The sequence below is a fragment of the Sturnira hondurensis genome, unplaced genomic scaffold (assembly GCF_014824575.4).
Source record: "Sturnira hondurensis isolate 20B ecotype Veracruz unplaced genomic scaffold, ASM1482457v3 Scaffold0013299, whole genome shotgun sequence".
In the NCBI taxonomy this organism is placed as follows: Eukaryota; Metazoa; Chordata; class Mammalia; order Chiroptera; family Phyllostomidae; genus Sturnira; species Sturnira hondurensis.
In genome coordinates, this window is record NW_028085930.1 from 3,635,265 (window position 1) to 3,662,066 (window position 26,802).

The window sequence follows — 26,802 nt, forward strand, 5'->3', positions numbered from 1 at the left end:
TATATTTGTGTTAAATAATGGCTTCTTCAATTTCTAAAATCTAGATAGCCTTTAAATTATTATCTTTCCTGCCATTGTTTGGAGTCTTTTTCTTTTGTTGGATTCCATATCACCTTTTTCTTGCTTGCTTTTGTCATTTATTTTCTTCTATTTGGGTAGCACGTTTTCTATAGCTTTTTGAGGAAAGGTTGTTGGAGAAATATATATTTGACATTTTACATACCTAAAATTATATTGCATCCTCACATTTAGTTATCTGAACCAGTGTAGAATTCGTTAGTGATATTTACCTCACTGTTTTTCTCTAGCTCCCACTGTTTTTGAGAAGTCTCTGTCTGTTTCAGTTTCTAGGTCTGATCCTTTTCTTCTTTTTAGAAGCTTTTTTAAAAATATATTTTATTGATTATGCTATTACACTTGTCCCATTTCTCCCCCTTCATTCCCCTCCACCCTGCACACCCCCTCCCAACCACATTCCCCCCCTTTAGTTCATGTCCATGTGTCATAAGTTCTTTAGCTTCTACATTTCCCGCATTACTCTTACACTCCCCCTGTCTGTTTTCTACCTTCCATCTATGCTACTTATCTCTGTACCTTTTCCCCCCCTCTCCTCCTTCTACTCCCCTGTTGCTAACCTTCCATGTGATCTCAATTTCTCTGATTCTGTTCCTGTTGTAGTTGTTCACTTAGTTTGCTTTTGTTTTAGATGTGGTCAGTAGTAACTGTGAGCTTGCTGTCTTTTTACTGTTCATCTTTTCTATCTTCTTTTTCTTAGATAAATCCCTTTAACATTTCATATAATAAGGCCTTGGTAATGATGAGCTCCTTTAACTTGACCTTATCTGAGAAGCACTTTATCTGCCCTTCCATTCTAGTAAGGAACTATAGAAATGATCCCTGAAAGTATAGTCTTCCTTCCATTCTAAATGAAAGCTTTGCTGAATTGGTTGTAGGTCTTGGATTTTGAATCTTGGCTGTAGGTCTTTGGATTTTGTGACTTGGAATACTTCTTCCCAGCCCATTCTTGCCTGTAAGGTCTCTTTTGAGAAATCTGCTGACAGTCTGATGGGCACTTCTTTGTAGGTGACTGTCCCCTTATCTCTTGCTGCTTCTAGAATTCTCTCCTTCTCTTTAATCTTGGCTAATGTAATGATGATGTGCCTTGGTGTGTTCCTCCTTGGGTCCACCTTCTTTGGGACTCTCTGAGCTTCCGGGACTTCCTGGAAGTCTATTTCCTTTGCCAGACTGGGGAAGTTCTCCTTTATTATTTATTCAAATAAGTTTTGCACTTGTTGCTGTGCCTCCTCTCCTTCTGGTACCCGTATAATTTGGATGTTGGAATGTTTAAAGATGTCCTGGAGGTTCCTAAGCCTCTCCTCATTTTTTGAATACTTGTTTCTTCCTTTTCTTCTGTTTGTCCCTTCCTTCCTTCCTTCCTTCCCTCCTTCCCTCCTTCCCTCCCTCCCTCCCTCCCTTCCTTCACATTGATTTGAGTCCCAGTTTTCTTCCCATCACTATTGATATTCTGTGCATTTCCCTTCATTTCACTTAGTGTAGCATTATCTAATTTGTGGCCAAATTCAACCAATTCTGTGATCATCCTGATCACCAGTGCTTTGAACTGTGCATCTGATAGGTTGGCTATCTCTTGTTCGCTTAATTGTATTAGTTCTGGAGCTTTGATCTTTTCTTCCGTTTGGTCCATTTTTTTTGGTCTCGTCACGCCTATTTTGTAGTGAAGGGTGGAGCCTTAGGTGTTCACCAGGACCCGGCAACCCAGTTGCTGGGTTGTAAGGCTGTATGTGGGGGCAGGGTCCAAAGGCACTTGTTTCTCTCTCTCTCTCTCTCTCTCCCTCTTTCTCCCTCTTTCTCTCCCCCTCTCTCTCCCTTTCCCTCTCTCTCTCTTTCTCTCTCTCTCTCTGGGTTGAGTAGTCTGTCTTGCTCCCCAGTTATATGTGGGCCAATGCGGGTCCGCCATCTTGTCAGCCAGCCGCTTTGCACATGGTGCCCTGCTTCTCAATTGCCACCTAGCTGGGTCTTCCAGTTGCCACCCCGTGCCAGTGCCTGCCAGCGCCATCTGTGCACCCAGCATCCACCTGCTGTGTTTTGTGTGCTTGCCCGGCATGCCTTGCTGGCCTCGTGTCACCACTTTCTGTACCTCGACCCCTCTCCTCTTGGCTGCCCAACTCTTCTCCACCTACTGGTCTGGATGAATTTGTATATTTTAGCTCTTTGGCTGTCCGACTTCCATACAGTTCAATTTTCTGTCAGTTCTGGTTGTTACTTTTGTTTTTAAATTTTTGTTGTCCGTATTTTGGTTGTGCAAGGAGGCACAGTGTGTCTACCTACGCCTCCATCTTGGCTAGAAGTCTCCCTATTGTGAAAATCTTGTAATGTCAACTTTCTTTGTGAAAATCTTGTAGTGTTTAACTTTGCAGTTTGTTCCTGGTGTGCTGAAATACGATGATATACCCTGATGTACATATGTATTTTTCCATTCATTATGCTTTGCATTTTTTGATGAATATCTGTTGCTTACGTGCTACTGTGTTAAATAATCCTGAGTTTCTCATTATTCATTTCCATTTTCCATTTCTTAACCTTCTTGTTCCCTTTCCCTGTATTTTCTCAACTTTATGAAGTTAGTATTATTGATTGTTATTTTAAGTTTTTTAAGAGTTCTTTCTCATTTTCCAGGCCTTTGTTAAAAAAAACATTGTTCCATGGATTGTGTGACTTTTTGTATCATTGACAATGTTAATTATTACTCTGATTTTTTTTTTCTGTTTCCTACTTTGACCTCTTCTTATTCTCTGTTTTTATCACTGTCTTTCATGTTGGAAACTTATCTCGAATATTTTTTTTCTTGGCTCTCTAGTTATCGCTAACACTGAAACACTAAAAAGCTGATTGTCAGTGGTGTTTGTATGTGTTTTGTTGTGTTTTCTTTGACAGGGTAGCCTCTGGCTTCTTTAGTGAATATCACTGTATGGTAGTCCTTCGATGAAGTATCATTTTCATTGTAGACTAAATTTTTGGTATTGATAGTTACTTCTCTTTGGGTAATTAATAGTTTCTTTGCCGAATTATCTTTTAATTTACTTAAGTTTGGTTTCTGTCTACCTCTTGGGTGTTGGACAGGGTGAGAGAGCACCCACAGTGCTTTGTACTTCACATATATCCCTCCTCTGTGTCTAATGATTCCAAATCTCTGGTTTATTTTCTTCGAGGAATAAACTTCTACACTTCTGAAATGGGTGTGTGTTAGAGGCATTGCCTGACTGCCTAGATTGGAGTGGAGAATAGGGATTTAATTACGTAATATATGAAATAATACAGTTGTCCCTTCATATCCATAGATTCTGCATTCAGAGATTCAACCAACCTTGGAAGGAAAATATTCAGAAAACAATGTTTTTTCTGACTTGTACTATGTAGTTGGAGCCTAATATGATTGCATCTGTACTGAACATAGACATTTCTTGTCATTATTCCCTAAACAACTGTTTACACAGCATATATTGTATTGTCTTACAAATAATCTAGAGATGATTTGAAATAGGCAAGAGGATTTGCGTGGGGTGTATGCAAATACTACACCATTTTATATGGAGGACTTGAGCATACATGGATTTTGGTATCTGTAGGGTGTGTGTATATGTTTGTGTCCTGGAACCGGTCCCCCACAGATACCTAGGGAGGGCTGTAATTCTGTTTTCAGATCTTACCTCACTTCATCTTATATGGAAACTAGAATCTTGTTTCCATCTTGTATAGAAATACTAGTAGTATTTCTAATTCTGAAATGCTTCTGGGTTATACAGAATAAAATCTTTTTTTTCTTTTAGAAATAGTTGTCATATTTTTTGACTGTTTCATTTGGTTTGTGTATTCTCTGCTTATCCTTCTACTATTCATATTCAGTATTAAGTGGAAGTTTTTTCAAGGCTTTTATTTGTTGAAATAGGGGTTTTTTTTAAATACAAAAACAGGAATACGTTTCTTACTAATTTAGTTTGTGCTATTAACAAACATATTTCTAGGGTGTATAGTAATAGTTTTCAAATGTATAATAGATACCCTGAAATATAAGTGTGTTTTTTTCATTTTTATGTTTAGAAAGACATAAATGCAAGTTGTTAAATATTGATTAAAAGGGTCCAGACTCACAGTCTTTACTTCAGCCATCCCATTTGCTGATAACCACTTTCATTTTTTGATTATTTTTCTTTTATATTTCCAATTCCAGTATTGTGTTTCTTCTATTGGTACTTTCAATTCTTTGATACTATGTTTTTAGTTTTCTTTACACCCTTCGTGTTCTTACTACTTCAACTCAGATTCTGTTATCCAGATTTATTATAATCATGTCGTTCATATGCTTAAAATCCTTGCCTCTCTTTGTCCATCATATTCCCTAGACAAAACTCATTATCCCTGTTCCATATCATCACTGGAGCAGCTGAAAGAAGCTGATGAAAAACACATGATTATAATGACTAGGTTTTACATTTTTCTCATAAATGGACCCTTCATGCTGCCTAAAAGTTCTATTTACTATTGTACTCCATTGATATCTTATCTCATAATTTCATACCTTCTTAAACCTATAATATCGCCTATTCTCTCCTCACACTTTGATGATTATCTTGTTTGCTTAAATAGCAACAGACGAGATTAAAAGTTTAGACCTATTTAGGTGCAGCTGTATCCACATACTCGATATCCATGTATCAGTCATCTCTTATCACAGTGTGCTTTATCTAGGGTCATTTGTGCAGTGGATCTTATCCCTGTTCACTGCCTCATGACTGTTGCTCTCCAAGTTGTTTTTTCTCTCTCCTGACTTCAATTTTTCCCCCTTTTATTAAATAATTCTGTAATTATACTATTGTGCTATAATGGCTTTTAGCTTTCAGAAACACTCTGTATTAGTCAGGGCTCTCCACTGACACAGAACAAATAGGAGATACTTAAACACAGACAACACACACAAAGATACATATCTATGTCTATACCTATAGATATAGATATCTTCCTATAGAGATACCTATATCTATGGAGATGACAATTTATTTCAATGATTTGGGTCATGTAGTTTCAGGAGCTGGCAAATTTGAATTTTGTAGGGCAGGCCAGCTGGCTAGAAACTTAGGCAGGAGTTGTGCAATTTTAAGGCAGATATTGCTTCTCCAGGAAAACTTAGCTTTTGCTCTTAAGGCATTCAGCTGATTGGATGAGGTCCCCTATATTATCAAGGGTTAACTCCTTTACTTAAAATCAATTAAATGTTAACCATAACTACAAAAGACCTTCACAGTAACTTCTAGATTAGTGTTTGATTAAATATTACCACTTAGTCAAGTTGATACACAAGACTCACCATGACACCCTCCCTGATTTCCTCATATCTCTCTAGCTACAATTCCATTTCTCTCATTTTTTTTATAGTTATTCTCAAAGAATCACTTCTTTAAATTCACAGTCTTTGCTCACTTTCTGTCCTCTTATTCTCTTTGAACCCATTCCATTCAGGTTTCTATCTTTACCACTTCAGTTCCTCTGCTGTTGTTGAGGTAAGCAATTATCGTATCTTGCTGTGTGTAATGTGCACCCACGTTTTTGGCCCAAAGTTTCAGAAAAAAACTTTAGTTTTAATTTTTTTAATTCAATTATTTATTTATATTTAAATTGATGTTTTTTTGTATTGTGAAAGAATTTTAGCATTTATTTTTCAACATGCAGATGCTTTCTAGAGTTATACTTTTAATGCATAAGCATAAATAAAAGAATTACAAACATAAATACAGAATTAGTACTACTCATGTACAGTGCACATGCTTATTTTTCCCTAAAAAATCTGAGCAAAAAATTGCACATTATACCTGGCAAAATATGGTACCATCTCATTGTCAAACTCACCAGACAACTCCCAGTTATCATCATTTTCTCTATTGAAACACACAGCTACTTTCTCCCTTGAAGCACTGTCATTCCTTGTTTTCTGAAATACCACACTGTCCTGGTTTATCTTAGAAAGCTGAACTGTAAATAATGAATTATCTCAGGACTGAAATTTTATACTTTTTTATTTTTTGTCCTCCTTTACTCCTCAGTGAATAAACTGAAAACCAATTATAAAACCCTAGTTTTATTATTTCTGTTAAAATATAATGATGGTGGGAGAGATAATATGGTTGGTCATGTGATTTAAAATTAAAAGTAAAAAATAACAGTTACATCATGAAATGTCACTTTTCCACTCTCGGCTCTCAGCTATCAAATTCTCTTCCCCGAAGGCAACCAGTTGCCAATTTCTTATATATCTTTTCATGTTTTATAAAAATAATGGTACATACATATTCAGTGAGAGTCAGTATGCTGTAATGGTTAAGAACTTGAATTATGGAGCATGATAGCCTATCCAAATTCTATCGCTGCCAGTTACTAGCTATGTATCTTGCAAGTCTTTTAGCCAATCTGTGCCTCAGTGTTCTCTTCAGTAAAAAATTATAATTATAATAGTACTTACTTGATAGAGTTGTGAGGTGTAAATGACTATGTAAAGAGCTTAGAAAAGTAACCAGCACATAAAAATAACACATTACTTATTTCTATAAATAATTGCATAATATAGACACTTTCAGGCATCTTCCTTTCTTTCATACACAAATATCTTGGCAGGCTTTTATTTTCAGCTCACAAATCATGCCACTTTTTTCTAATGGCTGAATAGTTATCCATTTTATAGGTGAACCATCCAGTTTTTGGAGCCTAAATACCAGTATCTTTGATGATGTCTTCCAAATGTTATATCTGCTAGCTGCTAATAAACACAAAACTGTAATTTACCCTTGTGTTTTCTACTTCCCTCACTTTGTACATTACAATGTATTATACTCTTCTAGCACTGAATTCAAAATATACCTTACATCTAAACATATCTCTCCACCTATTGCTACAACTTGTATCTAAGCCAGCATTGCTTTACTGAGTTGCTCAAGGCAAAGAAGCTCTTGAGAATTATCATTGCAGATTTTTGTCAAAATATTTTTAGCTCTCTTTCGGTGTTCTATTTGCTCTTTTTTTTTTCTACTTTTATTATTCTGTAGTCTGTTTAGAATGTAAATCAGAGTATTTTTTACTCTAGAATTTTTAGTTGGTCTTACCTCATTTAGATCTAATCCTGAGATCTTATTTGATTCTTGTAGAACCCTTATAAAGAGGCCTCTTTATTTTCTCCTGAACCTCATCTCTTGCTTCTGCCTATTTCTGTGCTTTAGCTACACTAACCACCTTATGTGCCCTCCTTATAACAGTTTACCTCATAACTTTTGCACTTTTCATTCCCTCTCCTTAGAACACTGTTCTTTCATGTAATCAACTGCTCATTTACGCACTTCATGCTTAAACATCAGCTCTTCAAAGAGGCCTTCTTGCCTGACCACCCTCTTTACTCTCTATCCTTTTTACCATACTTTATTTTTTAGCCATATTTTAGTTTTCTTTGTAGTCTTTTTATTAATTGACATAGTTTTCAATTTGCATATTCTGTTTGTTATTTGTATTCTCACTAGAATGTAAAAAGTCATGAGAGCAGGTACTGTCTTGTTAATGTTTATATTTCTAGTACATGGAACACTCTCAGATTGATAAATGAATGGGGAAGCATGAAACAAGTGCTTCTTGGACTCTGGTGAAAGACTAGTTTTTTAATCACCAATCTGTTATAACCTACTACTTTGTGAAATATAATAAAATGATTTTTCAAAAGAAATGAAATACGTATTTTAAGTGTCATTTCATTATTAGATTCAACAGATATAGACTACTCTGTCAGATTCTTAATAAACATTTCTAAAAACATCTTTCCTTCTTAAAATGAACTGGCAACAGCTGTTTGTTGCTAGTACCTGTTTGCAAACCTCAATTCTGAGTAGCACAAGATTACCACTTTGTAGTACCAGAATAAGTGAAAGACAGTTCTTAATATGTAAAGGATAAATGAAATTTTCTTCTCTGTGGTAGACAAGGAGAAGGCACTTAAAAGCCCATCTCACAGAATTAGGCTGAATTTCTGTAGGATCAATATTAATTCATAAAATGGTTCTGTTAGTAACGCCAGTAAAATTTAGAACTCATGCTATGCAGAAATTAGATAATGAGTTAAGCTTCACTGGGTAAGATTTTGTATACTCATGACATGCTCTGTTAAATATTATTCCTGACTTGGGAAGTTTGAATGCCCCAGATCCCTCCTGTCTTTGAGCTATTTTCCTTTTTTTATACAGATTAATTTGAAAGGTACTTTTGGTCTTCATCGTGCTATCAGATCTTCTACTGACAATGATCAAATGCTATAAAATCACTAGCCTCTATTTTAATATTTCTCAATTTATTGAGACATTGTGTCTCGGGAAAAAGAAAACATTTTTATTAAATACATTTCTAAATAGTCTCTACCTTAAATTTGTTTTTAGGATTTCTGCCTTATCTAATATTTTGGTTTAAGGGTGATAGCAATACCTATTAACATGGAGTTAGGCAAAATGTAGATAGAGTTGCCGAATATTGAGAGAGAGAGAGAGAGAGAAAGTAGGTAGATATGTAGGTAGAGTGATACATCATTAAAGGAAAGTAGTGGCATTTTATTTTTTAATTATATTTTATTGATTATGTCATTACAGTTATCCCATTTATTTCTCACCTTTGTCTCCTTTGCCTGGTCTCCCCATTCCCTCCCCCCTTAGTACAGGTGCATGGTTTGTACATATAAGTTCTTTGGCTTCTCCATTTCCTATACTATTCTTTACTGCCCCCTGTCTATTTTATGCCAACATATTAATGCTTCTTATTCCCTCTACCTTTTCCTCCATTTTGCCCCTACCATCTCCCCACTGATAACCCTCCATATGATCTTCATTTCTCTGGTTCTCTTCCTGTTCTAGTTGTTTCCTTAGTTTGCTTTTGTTTTTTAGGTTCATTTCTTGATAGTTGTGAATTTGTTGTCATTTTACTGTTCATATTTTGGATCATCTTTTTCCTAGATAAGTCCCTTTAACATTTCATATAATAAGCAATTGGTGATGATGAACTCCTGTAACTTGACCTTATCTGGGAAGCACTTTATCTGCCCTTCCATTCTAAATGAAAGCTTTGCTGGATAGAGTAATCTTGGATGTAGGACCTTGCCTCTCATGACTTGGAATACTTCTTTCCAACCCCTTCTTGCCTGCAAGGTTTCTTTGGAGAAATCAGCTGAGAGTCCTATGCAGACTCCTTTGTAGGTAACTGTCCTCCTTTCTCTTGCTGCTTTTAAGATTCTCTCCTTTTCTTTAATCTTGGGTAATGTAATTATGATGTGCCTTGGTGTGTTCCTCCTTGGGTCCAACTTCTTTGGGACTCTCTGAGCTTTCTGGACTTCCTGGAAGTCTATTTCCTTTGCTCTGTTGGGGAAGTTCCTTCATAATGTTTTCAAATAAGTTTTCAGTTTCTCGCTCTTCCTGTTCTCCTTCTGACACCCCTATGATTCATACATTGAAATGTTTAAAGTCATCCTGCAGGTACCTAAGCCTCTCCTGATTATTTTTAATTCTTGTTTCTTCATTGTGTTCTGGTTCAATGTTTTCTTCTTCCATTTGTTCCAAATTGTTTATTTGAATCTGGATTTCTTTCCTTAACTGTTGGTTCCCTGTACATTTTTCTTTATTTCACTTTGGGTAGCCTTCACTTCTTCCTCTATTTCATGACTATAGTTAACCATTTCTGATTATCAGTGTTTTGAATGCTGCATCTGATAGGTTGCCTGTCTCTTCATACTAAGTTCATTTTTTGGAGCTTTGACCTGTTCTTTCATTTGGGCTGTATTATCTCAGCCTGTCCATAATGTTGTGAGCAGCAGACAGAGCCTTAGTTATTCGCCAGGGCGGGGCAACCCATAATGCTGCTTAATGCCTCTGTATGTTAGGGAGGGGTCTGAGAGGGAACAGTGCCACTTACTCAGCTCTCAGTGGGCTTTCCGTCGCTTCCTCTGCTACCCACAAGCAAATCAGGCCCTTCTCTTGCTGATTCCCAGGTGGTCGAGTTTGTGTACAAGTCCTAGGACCCTGTGGGTCTCTCCAGTGAACTCTCCTGTGAGGCTGGGTGTTTCTCCCACTGCCACAACCCCAACAGGTTATTACAGCCATAGGTTTTGAGACCACCTGGTTTTCCCTGGTCTGCCAGCCACCTCCTCACCACTGGGTCCCCCAGCTGCTGCCTTTCCGAGCATCATCTCCCTGCCCCACCCTGCTGCTGCCTGTATGAGCCCCTCCTACCAGTCTAATAATTCCTTGGTGGTCGGACTTCTGTACCATTCAATTTTCTGGCAGTTCTGGTTGTTTTCTTTTTTAAAATTTGTTGTCCTTCTTTTGGTCATATGAGCAGACAAAGTGTATCTACCTACACCTCAGTCTTTACCAGAAGTCCCTGAGAATTAGGGGCATTTTAAAAGAAGTACATGCTCTAGTTTAGTTATGGATATGTTTAAAGGTAAGCGGATTAGTTTTCCAAAACATTGATCAGTTCAGTTTTATAACTGATCATTTGTATTTGTAGATAAATAACTTAAAAGAAGAATATAAAGGGAAGTTATTTTACCAGCACAAGCCCTTTTATTCCTCTACCAATATTTTCTACATTTTTACCATTTCAGTAATGAATAGACAAAAGTTTAAGGTTTATGTCATGCTCCTTTCTCAGAGGACTTGAAATATAGGTTTGAAAATATATAACAAGCTATATAAATACGAGGGAACATTGAAAAGTACATTAACACTGTGACTGGGGAAAATAGGTCAATCAGAAATTCACAGGATATGTTTTTAATGACGCTGATAAGAGTAGTGGATCAGTCTGATTTTTAGGGGTTGAAGGTCATGTTGTGCCATTCACTGAGGTAAGCAATACAGGCAGAGCACTATCTTGGGGGAACAGATCATGAACTGATTATGAACAATTGAGGCACCTTTGATGCATTAAGTAAGAAAAGGTATTAAGGAAGGGACTGGGTACACAGACCTGGTGGTCAGATTAGTATGCTGTCACTAAGCTGTGTGTATTTGAGAATTGGGGAGACAGGTTGTAGAAGATACTACCTAAATCCATCATGCTGATAATTAGGATAAGGTTGTTTTTAAGAGAAAAATGTTAATGAGTCAAACTATAATGACACTGAGGCAGAGAAAATTATGTAACAGACAAAGTGATAACGTCTATAACGTAATTTTTTTATTTTTAACTTAAATTATGCCTAGATTGTAAAAGAGAAATTGAGTAGTGTCTTTTTATCTGTTTCTGTTATAGATTTCTAATATTATGGGTGAAGGTGTGATTCCTAGTTAAATACTATACTCTTCCTTTATTTCATAGCCATGAAGCTGATGACTGCTTTGGTGAATGTTGCCTTAAACCTAAGTATTCATCAGGATAATACACAGAGACAATATGAAGCTGAAAGAAATAAAATGATTGGGAAAAGAGCCAATGAAAGGTTGGAGTTATTACTTCAGAAGCGCAAAGAGGTAAGTTTCATTATATCTGAAATTCTTATGTTCTGTAAATCTGTAAACTATATATTACTTTTTAATTATCTGTAAAACAGTTTGTGTATTTTTTAATTTACTTTTTTTAAGTTATATTCTTTGCTCTCAAAGTTTTTAAATGAAACTGCAATGTTCAGCCAGTTATTTCTGAGTGCTGTCTCATGTCAGAAGAGAATCACAGAACAGCTCTACTTTTGAAGGAATGTAGTATGGGATTTTGGTAAGTCATTAAGATTATCATGCTATGGACACAGAAAGCCTGATGAGCATTAACATCAGAAATAAAGGACAACAAGGCCTGCATTTCCAGGAGAAAGCCAAAGACTACATATTATCTAAATGTATAAGGCATTCTTGTGAATAAGGTTGGTCCCAGTTTTATAATGAAATTTTTATATATATGTTGAAAATGGTTTTCAACTGAGATTTTAGTAGGTAATATTTTTGTTCATCTGCTAGGAAATAAAATTTTAGATCTGCAGTATTAGTCTGTTTTAACTGGAGAAAGGATCATCACATTGCTACATATAGACTGCTATCAATGAATAATAGCTTATAACAGTCAAGAAGCAACAAACTTATGATTAAATTATCATCCATTCTGTATTGGCATGTGAGGACTACTGTAATAGATATCATAAACTGACTGACTTACAGAAGAGGAAGTTATTTTTACAATTTTGTAGGCTAGAAGTTGAAGATAACTCATCTTCACATGGTTTGCTCCTTGTATATGTGTGTTAGTCTCTAAATTTCTCCTTTAAGAAATCAGTCATACTGTATTATATAGTCCTGCCCTACTTCAGTGTAACCCCATATTAACCTATTACTTCTGCCACATTGTATTTCGAAACAAGGTTTGAAGTACTGGGTTCAGCACTTTTAACCTATGATTTTTTAAGTAGCACACTTCAACTGATAGTACATACCATGTTTGAAATACTACGGGATTAAATTTGGAAACTGTAGCTTCAGTAAGTACTGCTAACCAAACATACAGTTGTTACAAACTAATTATTTTAAAAATAATAAATGCAGGAAAACTAGATTTAAAAACCTGAGTAATTTGCTATAGCTTGAATGCTTTAGTATAAAAGTATTTTTAAACTTATTTCAGTAAAACCTGAAACATGGTATACAGAAAAAGTAATTCAAGAAATTTTTTCACATTGGAGTATACTGTTAAATCCAGTATTTCACTGAGTATTAATACAAAACAAATTAGAAAATAAGAAATAACACAATGAATGTGATTTTCTATTATCTTTTGCCATAGTGTTTAATTTTGTTGCTCTATTCCAATACTGATGGCTCAGATCCATGTTAACTTCTCATTTAATATGCCTGCTATACTACTCACAGTCATGGGCTAATCAGATACAGAGTCATATTTGGATACTTTAGGTAGATTTGGATGTTTCTTCTGCAGTGACAAATATGATAGTCATGGATGATCTGTCCAAGAAAGGCAAAACCAAGCCCAGGGACATTGTTTGGACAAAAGAAGTGTAGAAATTGAGCCCTAGTGCCAAAACAAGTGGTATTTTGGAGATAGGAATTTCTCTGCACTTTTCAAGAGAGACAGAGAAGGTTCTAAAACCACTGTAGTATATAGCTGTAGAAATAATGCAAGAACATTGGTAAGATTAGATATCCATTGCATAATAAATGAGAAAAATGATTGATAAAATACCCAGAATGAGAGTAACTGGTTATTTAAAGCAGTTGGAAACTGTTCATTTTAAATCAGTGATTTTTTAACCGTTGTGCTACAAAAAAATTTAAAACATGCAGTACTCAACTATTTAATCAAGGGCATTAAATTCTTTTTACTTAGATTGTTAAATTAAAAAAATGACAACAGCCATCACAACAATGTTCACCTTGTATGAATGAATCAGAATTATACCTTTTTTTTTGGTCAGATCAGCAAAAACTATATATTTTGGTATACTGCAGAATTTTAATAGTTTGCACCATGAAATGAATAAGTTTGAAAATAATTGTTGTAAATAATATAAACATTTTAACTAATTCATTTTTTATTTTAGCTACAAGAAAATCAAGATGAAATTGAAAATATGATGAACTCTATTTTTAAGGGTATATTTGTTCATAGATACCGGTAAGAGATTTTTTTAAATATATAGATTTTTAACTTATAATTTATTACATCTTTGTAGTTCTGAACAGTATAGAGATATGAAACTCTACCTTGATTTGTTTTCTGGAAAACAGTTTTGGCTATAAAAGCTAAATAAATTTCATACTGTTACTGTGGAAGAACATGTTACCCCCACCACCACTGCCACATTCGTCCAAATTCAGAACTTAACACTGTCTGAGGCATGCTATGTGCTTGCATTTGTATTGGTGGAATATTAATGAGGTAGTCTTAAGTTAATGAAACCATAATAAGATGTGATTCTGTTCATATTTGAAAAAATTAATTGCATTGCTTCCTGTTCTGTGGTACTCATCTTGTTCCATGAAAATTAACTAACAGTCTGTGAAGGTGGGAGGAAAGGAAACCCCAGCAGATAATGCAACAGTTTCATAGTGTTGCTTTCTTTTTCCTTAAGCTATATGCATCAAAGTAGAAGCAAAGTATCTCCAAAGTATATTTGTCATCCTAAGTTGCAAATAAGTTTAGTTTGTCTTTCTGTGAAACCTCTGAACTTTAAAAATATTAAACTACATTATAAAGAACATATTTCATAAGAATTAATGGCTAATATACACACATTTGTTACTGTTTGCTACTGGCATGTTTACTTGGAGAGACACAGATAACAGATAACTTTAGACACATTTGAGACTATAATTGGCCAGTTAATTTAAAAAGTTAGTTAAAACAGAAAAATTGTCTTAAATTTTAAATTTTGTATTTATTTTCAGAAAGAGGGAAAGGGAGAAGAGGGAGAAAAACATCAGTGTTTGAGAGACACATCAATTGGTTGCCTGTCACATGCTGCCATCATTTGGGGACCTGGCCCAAAACCCAGGAATGTGACCTGACCTCCTGGAAATCAAACCAGTGACCTTTCAGTTCATAGGTTGGCACTCAGTCCACTGAGCCACACCAGCCATGGCCTGTTTTAATTTATTCTTTATTATATGTTTTCATTACCATTTAGTCCCCATATATTCCCCTCCCTGTAGGAAAATTTTTAAGTAAATTTGTTATTTTAATATGAACATTTTGCTTTAATTCACATATATAAAGATCTTTTGAATAAAGCCAAGCCCTTTATTTTGGGTATGAAATGTCTGATTGGAGTTTCATACCCTCTTTCTTACATAAGCTACCCATGCTATAATAAACTACTAATAAATGTAGTTGGGAAAAAAACACCTAAAAACTTTATATACCTGCCATGCAGTCTTTTCTTAATTTACAAGTTTATGAGGTATAATTACTATAAAGTAACCTGTGTGTTTAATTGTACAATTTGATGAGTTTTGTCATCTATGTGCATGTGTAGAACTGCCACAGGCATGATAATATGAGGTCTGTCCAGAAGATGTCCAGCCATGCAATATGAAAAAGAGATATTTACTGAAGAAGATACAAGAGATAAGAAACATTGTATATAGGCAGTGACACCCGTCTTCTTCAAAGTAGCTACCTCAGGACCTCACACAGTTCTCCTAATTGCCATCAGCTACCCCGTCATTATTTTCCTGAATCTCATCAAGGGTCTAAAATCTATTCCCTTTCAAAGGCAGAAGTTTCAGGGCACCAAATCTGAGCTTTAGGGGAGCTGAGTCACCTGATTTGATGTTTCTTCAAAAAACTCTGTAAGAGATGTGATGCATAAGTGAATGTGTTGTTATGATGAAGCAGCCAATCACCAGTTCCCCATAGCTGTGTGGCCTTCTGAATCATCTGAATAGTTTCCATAGAGGAATGTTCAAGCTTAATGCAAAATCTGATGCAGATTCCTTGCTCTGCTCAGTCATTTTGACTATGACAGCCACACAGTACACATGCTCATTCAATGGCTTCTACCACCCCACTGACTAGTATAGTGAAGTTGTTATTGTTCATACACATCCATTCCAATCCACTCTCCTTGGCTGCCAGGTTACATTGATGTTGTGTAAACTGTTTTTGTTATATTAACAATGGCTGGACTTTTTCTGGTTGTACCTCATACTTTGTACTATTGAATAGACAATTAGTAATTTAGAATATAATATCTAATTTACCCAGGCATAGTACAAGGGATAGAAAGTAAGGAATGACATTTCTGATGTCATGGGGGATTGTGTGGAGGTTTCATAGAGATTTGAAACAAAGAAGTATTGGAAACAAGTATTAATGAGATAACTGAAATTTTACAAATTTAGTTTCAAAAGAGTTAGATTGAAAAGAGTTATAGTGAATGTCGAATAAGTCAAGGAAAATTTTCCACATCTATACATAGTCAAAATGTAAGTCATTAAAGATCATGAGAAAGTCTTAATAGCAACCAAAAAAGAAAGACTATAATAATTAAACAGTTTTTAGACTGTAAAAACAACTCAGTGGAGGGAGAGATAAAAGGAAGGATTTCAACAATTTTTTGTAGATGAAAAGTATGTCTTTTCTAGTTGAGTTTTCATTTGTTTACACTACAGGGAAACATTTCAGAATCATGTTTTCTGAACTCTTATACAAGTCCATGAAATGATTTATCATAAGTAAATTGTCCTTTTATTCTTTTTATCTTTTTATTCCCTTACATTTTATCTTTGACCTAACCTGCGTGTCAGGTTGATAGTTAAAATATAAATGTTAATGAAAGATTTTTCTTTGAGCTTTATGTATCTTTGACATTCAGGTTTGAATCTTATTAGTTAATAGGAAAATTAAGGTATAATATATGGTAACAGCTGTATCAGCTGCTCTATGTGAAACTCTATGTGTTCCTTTCCATGTATTTTTATACTGTTGTCAATAATTGATAATGTAACAAAAATGACAAAAAAGATTTCATTTTATAAATATATTAAAATTATAATGTATTTTAAATAACTGATCATTCTGAAATAATGCTGAAATATATAGATTTAATTAGCAAACAGGAATGTTATCAGCTCTTCAGGTCTACACTTTTAAACAATACTGCCTCTCAAAAGCCTTTTTTGACCCCTTTTACTCTCCTCGGTCATTTACATGCTTGTTTATTCCTTGTACTCCTCTATACTAACATTTAACACTCTCTAAGATAATATTTATTTTATTCATCTTTAGGTTATACTTTCTGTTCTCAAGTTCTTATTCACAATCTAATAAAGGGTAGCATGACTTTCAAGTAACTCCTTAAGCTATTTCTTTCTCTCCTAGACTATTTCAAAAAAAATTCTCTTTAGTTCTATTTTGGAAAATGTAATTTTTTTAGCCAAATATTAGTGACAGAGTTGGTTCATTGTGTGCTGCAATTTAGATTAGCGGATCTTCTGGAGGCTTATAGTTATTTCTCACTTTGGAACTCTCATGAGATGTTTTGCATGTGAGAGATAATTGTATTTGCCAAAACAGCTGTATTAGCCCACAGTTATTCTCTGAAATTAATATTGTAGTCATTTCAATTTATTCAACTTTCTTATTAGGAAAGCACCTTTAAAGATAGTATGAGAAACATTTAATTAAGATTCATTACAGTTCAATTTCTGTTTGTTTTAAGCAGAAAATATATGAATTCCATCTGCCTACAAAGTAATTCAAAACAAAAACTTAAGTCCAGATATTAAGGTTCATGTCTCCCAAAAAAGACAATAACTGTGGAGATCAGTAAATTACATTCGTTTTTCATAGAAGTGAACTTAATTATATTTTATGCTGTAAAATGGAGTTACAGAATTTTGTGCCAAAATTATACTTCTGTAGTTCTATTTTTATTTCTTTGAATTTTCAGGTAAAGTGTATCCTGACTTTATTTTTAGTTGTTCGAGTCTTTAGTATCAGAATGCTATAAAAATTAGTTCATGTTATGATTGTCTCAAACCTTCCCTCTTGTCTTACTTTTTTACCCTCTACTTAAATCTTTACATTGGAAACTCTAGCACCAAATCTAAACATTACCTTTTTAAGTGGAATGAGGCTGTTGGAAATAGAAATTAAAGTGTTAAAAATAAATTATATGTGAAGATCAAGGGTTTCTTCCTTTCAAGGGTTTGAGGACTTTACTGCATGAGAAAAATATCTGAAAAATCAAAAGTTATATTGTAATTCAATCAGGGAATATTTAGAAACATACTGCATTTTTATTTTATAGTTTATCTACTTAAATAGTATATTAGCTCCCGGAGGTTAACAGAGCTTTTAGCAGTCTAGTAGGCAAGACAAAAAGGTATTAGAAATTAGAATTAGACTTAGAGATTCTTATAAAAATATTTTGAATAAGATTTCCCTACTGAAATAAAGCTAAATTTTTATGTTAGGAATTAGCCATCCATAATTTCAATATCATTGGTAATATTAATTCCAATAGTAATGAGTGGAAGAATGAGCTTTGTACATATGAAGTTACTATACTTAGTCATCAGTATAGTTTTAAATAGCATACCATACCTATTCACCTTGTCCTCAGTCTGCTTTCCTGAAATTATGTGATAAAAAAATGCAGCCTGGCCCTGGCTGGTGTAGTTCAGTGGATTGAGCACGGGCCTGCGAACCAGAGGATCACGGTTCGATTCCTAGTCAGGGCACATGCCTTGGTTGCAGGCCAGTTCCCACCAGGAGACGCATGAGAGGCAACCATACATTGATTTTTCTCTCTCTCTCTCTCTCTCCTTCCCTTCCCCTCTAAAGATAAATAAATAAAATCTTTTAAAAAATGCAGCCTGGTTTTTTGAGTTTTGATGGTTTTTTTTGTTTCTGTTTGTTTTTTTGTTTTTGGTTTTTATAAAGTAATACAGCAGAGAATAAAAACACACTGATCCCTGAGCAATGACTACCTAGTAGGATTGAGAAAGCTGATAAAATGCTGCTATTTGGGTATTTAGTGATTGTGTTGTGTTTTTATTTGGACAGCCCAGTAGAGAAAACAAATTATATCAATTTGCAGTTTACAAAGGTGGAGATCCATATTAAATAGTAGAACAATACCAAATGACAAGCAAGGATGTGAGAAGCACTGATTTATGGAAAAATTGGTTAATACTAATAAAACTGAAAATGTGGACTCTCTGTCACCTAGTAATTTAACTTCTAGGTACTATAAAAACAATGTCTCACTGACTTCATTTGAACATGTCCTACATCAGGTAAACAACATTCCAAGAAAAGAATGCTTAATTGCCTTTATACATGTTAACCATTTTAGTATTTTCTATCCTAAATACTTTGATGTTTTTGTTACCAGTCAAATTTATTTCATCATGTGCACTGTTCGAAAGCACTACCATAGGGAAATTCTTACACATGTGCACAAGGAGATGTATACAAGAATGGTCATGGCATTCATTGTTAAGAAAGGAAACCTAGAGAGTGTATAAATCGTTTGTAAAATATTTATAGAAAGTAACACTGTACATCAGTTAAAATTAATATATTGGAACTGGAGCTATGTGAGTCAGTATGTATAAGTGTCATTATATGATTTTTGAGAAAAAATTGGAGAGGGTACCTTCAGGATATTAAATATGTACAGTTTCAAAATATGTAAAACGAGATAAAAAGTTAAAGCCTGATGATATGGATGGGACTGGTAGTCATTGAAGCAAGGGTAGTCAGTTATTCTCAGGGAGGGAGATATGTCAGGAAGATGTATATAGAAGGTTTCAACTATAATATTTTAGTTCTTTTAAGTTGAGAACTAAAATACTACAATTGAAATATTTTTATTATGTTGTCTCTCTAACTTTTATATCTGAAATTTTTCATATTTATAAAAAATGACCTTGAGCTATTTATGTTCAGTATTATGAAAGCCTAGGAACATTCTTTCACATTTGTAGTAAAGCTACTTTTTGTACACTATTGTCTATAAATAACTAGATTGATGGCATTTAAAAGATTATAATAGTAAACATTTATGGAAGGTTTAGTAGGCACCAGGCACATTTTCCTTTTATTAAGTGATTTCATTCTTACCGTAACTCTGTGAACTCCAGGTACAATTATTATCCCTGTGTTACAGACATTGAAATCTCAGAAAGAGCGATGTAACTTGCTTAAGGCCACACAGCTAGTAAACAGCAGAGTCTGAATTTGAGCTCAGGATGTTTTGCTCCAGATTCTGTACCATAAGACTCTATGCTATAGAATCTCTCTTTTAGAAAAAGGTATTAACAAACAAAAATAATGTAGGAAAAACTAAAGATTATGATTAGTAGTGTGGCTTTGAAAGAGAAAGCTTCTCTCTTTTTATTGTGTAGTAGTGACAGGGACTTATAAGGGTCTATGGATTATTAGAGCAGAGAGTGAAATATTAAAATGCTAGCAGCACCCATCTTGTCACAAAAGAGCAACTAAGAAAGTTCCTTAGTTAACATTAAAATTCCAGTGAATTATTGCCAAATTAATTAATTGAGAGATGATTGCTTTGTATTTAAATAATTAAAAATTATCTTAAATTATCAGTTATTCACATATGATGAATCAGAATCCTTGAATTATCAATCTACAAAAGAAAGTTAGGATTCACTTTATTGCATTTAATATGATTTTTCTTTTAGCTGGAGCTAATAACCTATTAAAAGATATATTAGTTTGTGTCTTAGTCATAAAAATTATTTTCTTTCGATTCATTACATATGTGCCCATTTAGAAAGGTTTGGTTATTTAGGGAAACAATTTTTGAGTTCTATATTATTCCATATTTGACTGTTGGTACTCTGATTTAATAATAGAGTTCCTTAGATTTAACAGTGTATTTGTTGACTTCATAATATTTGTGAGGCTTTTATTTTTTTATTTTATTTTTTTATATAATTATTTTTCAAGTACAGTTTTCTATTACTCCCATCCCATCTCATCCCCCGTGCTCCCCCCTCCCTCCCATTTCCACCCTTCTCAGTTGTTGTCCATGTATCCTTTATATATGTTCCTCTAAATCCCTCCCCTATTTCCCCTGAAATTCCCTGCCCTCTTCCAAGACTCTGTGAGGCTTTTAGAAAGCTCCAAATGTCTAGTCTAATGAATATAGTGTGGATGAGTTAAAAATAAGATGATTTCCAGAGCATTATTTTTCAGTTTGATATCACTAGTTTTTATTCCATGGCAGCCTTAGAAAAAAACAGAAGATACACTATTTGGGGGGCTTTTGAGAGTGCAGATATGAAATGGCATTTTAGGAATAATCTTAATATTTATTGCTCACTGAAAATTAATGTGAAATGCATTCTACCTTTTCATATTAATCAGGTATTTGTTTTTTTATTTTCTTCTTCTAGTGATGCTATTGCTGAGATTAGAGCCATTTGTATTGAAGAAATTGGAGTATGGATGAAAATGTATAGTGATGCCTTCCTAAATGACAGTTACCTAAAATATGTGGGTTGGACTCTTCATGACAGGGTAAGTTAAGGCTTTGATAAATAGTATGCTATGCTTGTTTTATTATTAGACAATATTTTTAATACCATGGGAATAACTTAATCACTTGATGGATATGATCAAATATGAGATATCAGCCCATGTGTGAAAACCCTTCTTAAATGGGCAGTCTGATACATATAAAATTTTAAGAGAACATATTATCCCAAGAAACTAATTATAAACTCTTTCTAGTTTGGAATCAGAGGACCTTCTTTATTTTTCTAAAAATAGAAACAGTAAGCTTTCTGGTTTTAAACTTTTTAGGGTCATGTCACAGTAGAGTGTTTGTTCTCAAGAGTTGAATAAATTTGTTGGACTCCGGGACGTTTAACTAAAAATACATGATATATGAATTTAAAGAGACTCTGACTTCAAAACTGATTTCACATTACTGAGTATTGAATAAGTAATCCTCAAAATAATTAAGAGGGGTGATAAATTATTAGAATTTTATCATAAACTACCTTGTATTTTATAATTTGAACTGCCAAATATTCACAAATATAGAAATATTACAATTTATTTTTTTAAGATTTTATTTATTTATTTTTAGACAGAGGGGAAGAGAGGAGAAAGATTGAGAAAAACATTAATTCGTGGTTGCCTCTTGCACACCCTCTACTGGGAACCTGGCGTACAACCCAGACTTGTACCCAGACTGGAAACCCAACCTGGGACCCTTTGGTACACAGGTCGGCACTCAATCCACTGAGCCACACTAGCCAGGGCTACAATTTAAATTGTTATGTTGGCGGCAATAATGGCACCAGCTGCTGGACCGGTGGAGTCAGACCTTGGTTCATGAACCTTGGTACTTGAGTTCTAATTAAGAAAAACTTTATTTAGAAAGTCACAGAGGTAGAAGAAGTTAGTGGTAGAAAAAGTGGGCTCCGAAAACAAGTTACAGAGGCAAAATAGGAGCCCTTGGACCTTAGGAGAGAGAAAGGTAACTTGCCTGAGGGGGGTGGGGAGGCATGATTGTGCTCCTGGAAGGGAGAGCAGCACTGGGTTCTTCTCTTGAGTGTTTTTATGTGAAGGTCTCAGGGGAGGATCCCAGTAGAATGTTCATCAGTTTTCCAGATATGTTCCTTCAGTGCTGTGGTCTCTACTGTTTGGTCGGCACCAGGGCAGGGGTCCCTAATGTCAGCCATGACATCACTTGTCTAGTTTTGGTGCTATACTGGGCCTGGACCTAAAACACTACATAGGCCTAGACATCATTTCTAGATGTTAGTGCTTAAAAGAGTAGTAATACAAGAGTCCAAATGAGAGTTGCATGAGGCCACTCTTTGGCCCATTGTTCCTCCTTCAATGGGGAGTCTACTGCATGACCAGCAACATGCTAAGGGAAGGTTCCAACATGACCAGTAATATTAAAGGTCAGGGGGTCTAAACCACATGAGGAGTGATATCCTAAGGGAGGAAAGGCTACCCTAGAGTTGAGGTTCTTGTTTTCCCAGTTTTCCCCTTTGCTAAGTGTTAGTTGGTCTAACTTGAAGCAGGCTGTGAAAGAATTCACAAAGAAAAGAAAGTGCAGAGACAAGAGTTTTTACTCATTTTCCAAGGGCGGGAAGGGGCATGGTGTGGAGAGATATACCAGAACTGAGGGGTGGGAACTTTGAGCTTGTATTGGGTTATAATTCGATTTAAAAAGGTGTGGGGAGGGTGCTGTTGTGTGTCCCCTGGGCTTTGGGGGGCATTGTTAACACAGGAGGTTTTGGTTGGTTTTGCATAAGCTGTAACTTGCTCCAATGTTATCTTTTGCCTGTTGATCTAGGAGGTGGTGAGTTACCTTCTCTAGTGTTGCTTTCCAGTAATTTCCAGTCCTAGGGATATAAACTCAGAAGAGTAAAAATGGCAGTCATGTTTAATAAGGTCATAGGCCTGCTGGACAAATGGCACCATGGTAGCAAATGGTGCCAGCTTTATCCTTTCACTAAGTACCCAAGGCTTTCCTCCCTAATGAGCTTTTGCACCTGACCTGTTGTCCTTGCTCTGCTTCTGTCTGTCAAACTGCCTACCACAGTTATAGTTCATTATTTCAACTGTTGCAATTTGTCACAGCTATTAAAAGACTTTTTATATTTAATTCAATTATATTCTTAAATTTTAAGGCAAATTTGGTATTACTATTATCAACTTGTAGAGGATTTACTTTTTAAAGTATTATCAGAGATTTTCTTTCTTTGAAGTGTCTTTCTCTGGTTTTAGAATTAGGATAATGCTGGCCTTATAAAATGGGAGCCTTCCCTCCTCTTGAATTTTATGAAATAATTTGAGGAGAGGAGTTCTCAGAATGTTTGGTAAAATTCACCTGTGTAGCTATCCAGTCCAGAGCTTTTGTTTGTTGGTAGTAATTTCACTATGTGTAAATCTTTCTATTCAAATTTCTCTGAATCTTCCTGATTTAGCTTTGAAAGATTGTCTGTTTCTAGGATTTTGTCAATTTGACAATTGAAATTTGTCAATTACAATTTTTATCCCTGGTGAACATAGATGCTAAAATCCTCAACAAAATGTTAGCAAACTGAATATAGCGATGCATCAAAATGATCATACAATATGATCAAGTGGAATTTATTCTGGGAAAGCAAGTTTGATAAAACAATTTCAAATCAATAAATCCGATTCACCACATAGAATGAAGGATAAAAACTACATGATCATATCAATAAATACAGAAAAAGCATTTGATAAAATCCAACAGCCATTTATAATAAAAAATAATTAAATAAACTCTCAGCACATTGGTAATAGAGGGAACATAACCAAATGTAATAAAGGCCATATGTGACAGACCCACTAACAGTATCATACTCAGCAGGCAAAAACTGTAAGTGTTACCCTTAAGATCAGGAACAGGATAGTGATGTCTGCTTTTACCTGTCTGATTCAACATAGTAGTGGAAGTCGTAGCCATAGCAATCAGAGAAGAAGAAGAAATAAAAGACACCCAAATTGGAAAAGAAGAAGTAAAACTGTATTTATTTGCAGATGACATTATACTGTACCTCAAGAACCCCAGACATTCCACCAAGAAACTACAGAACTGATAAATGGATTCGGAAAAGTAGTAGGATATAAAATTGATATACAGAAAGCAGTTGCATTTTTTATTGACAAATTAGACCTTTTTTTTATTGTTGATAAAGTACAGTTGTCTCCATTTTCATCCCAGCCTCCTGCCCTTGAACCTAACACCTTTGGCTTTGTTCTTCATACATGTTCCTTGAATAAGCCCTTCCTCTATTTTCTCCATTATCCATTTTCTCTCTTCTTTCTGGTTACTGTCAGTTTATTCTTTCTTCCTTTCCCCTCCCCTCCCCCTCCCCCTCCCCCTCCCCTCCCCTCCCTTCCCCTCTTCTCTTAGATTTTATTATTTTTAGAGAGAAGGGAGGGAAAAAGAGGAGAGAAACATCAGTGTGCAGTTGCCTCTCATGCACCTTCTACTGGGGACCCAGTCCGCAACCTAGGCATGTACCCCAACTGGGAATCAAACTGGCAACCCTTTGGCTCACAAGCCCATGCTCAGTCCACTGAGCTGCACCAGCCAGGGCAGTTTGTTATTTATTTCAGTGTCTCTGATTATATTTTGCTTTCTTGTTTGTTTGTTCATTAGGTTCCACTGCAGGTGAGATCATATGGCGTTTGTCTTTCACTTCCTGGCTTTTTTCACTTAGTATAATGTTCTCCAGTTCCATCCATGCTGTTGCAAAGGGTAGGAGCTCCTGCTTTCTTTCTGCTGTGTAGGGTCAATTAATATTCAATAAAGAGAGCAGAAGCATAAAATGGAGTAAAAATAGCCTCTTCAACAAATGATGATGGGACATCTGGACAGCTACATGCACAAAAATGAAACTCAGTCACCATCTTACACTATACACAAAAATAAATTCAAGGTGGATAAAAGACTTAAATATAGCCCTGGCTGGTGTAGCTCAGTGGATTGAGTGCGGGCCTGTGAAACAAAGGGTTGCCAGTTCAATTCCCAGTCAGGGCACAGGCCTGGGTTGCAGGCCAGGTCCCCAGTGGGAGACACAGGAGAGGCAACCACACATTGATGTTTCTCTCCCTCTCTATCTCCTTCCTATCCCCTCAATAAATAAATAAATAAATAAATTTTTAAAAAGACTTAAATATAAGTCAGTTGCATTTTTATATGCCTATGGCAGAACTAACAGAAAGGGAAATTGAAAAAACAATCCCATTCATAATCGCTTTAAAAAATTAAAGTACCTAGGAATAAACCTAACCAAGTATATAAAAGACCTGTACAGAGAAAATTAAAGACACTGAAGAAAGAAATTGAAGATAATACAAAGAGTGGAAGCACATACCATGTTCATTGATAGGAAGAATTAACATCATTAAAATGTCCATACTACCCAAAGCAATCTATAGATTCAACACAGTTCTTCAAGATTCCATTGACATATTTCACAGAAATAGATCAAATATTTCAAAAATTTATATTGAACCACCAGAATCCCTGCATAGCAACAGTGAACCTGGGAAAGAAGAACAAACTTAGAGGAATCACACCACCTAATGTGAAACTATACTACTAGGCCATTGGAATCAGAACAGCATGGCACTGGCATAAGAACAGACACACAGATCAATGGAACAGAATAGAGAGCCCAGAAATAAACAGACACCTTTGTAGTCAATTAATATTTGACTGAGGAAGCAAAACACACAATGGGCAAAAATAGTTTATATTCAGCCCTGGCCAGTGTGGCTCAGTGGATTGAGTGCTCCCTACAAGCTGAAATGTCGTTGGTTCAATTCATGAACAGGGTACATGCCTGGGTTGAGGACCAGGAGTGTCTCTTTTACATATAAATCTTTTTCTCCTTCTCTTATTCCCTGCCTCCCCCTCTTTCTAAAAATAAATAAATAAAATCTTTGAGTAAAGATAGTTTATTCAATAAATGATGCTGGGAAAATGGGACAGGTAAGTGCAAAAAAAATGAAACTAGACCACCTTCTTATTACACACACAAGAATAAATTAAAAATGGATCAAAGACTTAAATATCAGACTTGAAACCATAAAAATCCTAGAAGAAAAAATAGGAAGTAATATCTCAGACATTGATCATAGCAATATTGTATTGGATAAATCTCCTCAGGCAATGGAAACAAAAGAAAACAAACAAATGGGTCTACATCAGACTAGTTTTTGCACAACAAAGGAAATCATCAAGAAAATAAAGAGACAACACAGAATGGGAGAACATATTTGCTGATACATCTGATAAGGGGTAATATCCAAAATTTATAAAGTACAGAACTCAACACCAAAAAACCAACCAACCCAATTGAAAATGGGCAAAGGACCTGAATAGACACTTCTCCAAAGAGGAATACAGATGGCCAATAGACATATGAAACTGTGCTCAATGTCAGTAATCACCAGAGAAATGCGCATTAAAACCTCAATGAGATACCGTCTCACGCCTGATGTTAGAATGGCTGACACCAATAAATTGAAAAAAAGTACTGGCAAGGATGTGGAGATAGGGGAATCCTTTTGTACTGTTGGTGGGAACGCAGATTGGTATAGCCAACTGTGGAAAGCAGTATGGACATACCTCAAAAAATTAAAAATTGATCTGCCTTTTCACCCAATGATTCCATTTCTAGGAATATTTCCAAAGGAGCCAAAACCCTATTTTTAAAGAACATA

General features: G+C 35.1%; 1 protein-coding gene across 2 annotated transcripts in view; it reads left to right on the plus strand.

Annotated features, from left to right (window-relative positions):
* The window catches only part of STAG1 (STAG1 cohesin complex component), a 400,795-nt gene that overhangs the window by 220,775 nt on the left and 153,218 nt on the right, over positions 1-26,802 (plus strand). For both annotated transcript variants that reach the window (XM_037061224.1, XM_037061225.1), the window contains exons 8-10: positions 11,410-11,561; positions 13,634-13,707; positions 20,967-21,090. In XM_037061224.1, coding sequence (XP_036917119.1) covers positions 11,410-11,561; positions 13,634-13,707; positions 20,967-21,090 — 350 coding nt within the window. The remainder of the gene's footprint in view (positions 1-11,409; positions 11,562-13,633; positions 13,708-20,966; positions 21,091-26,802) is intronic.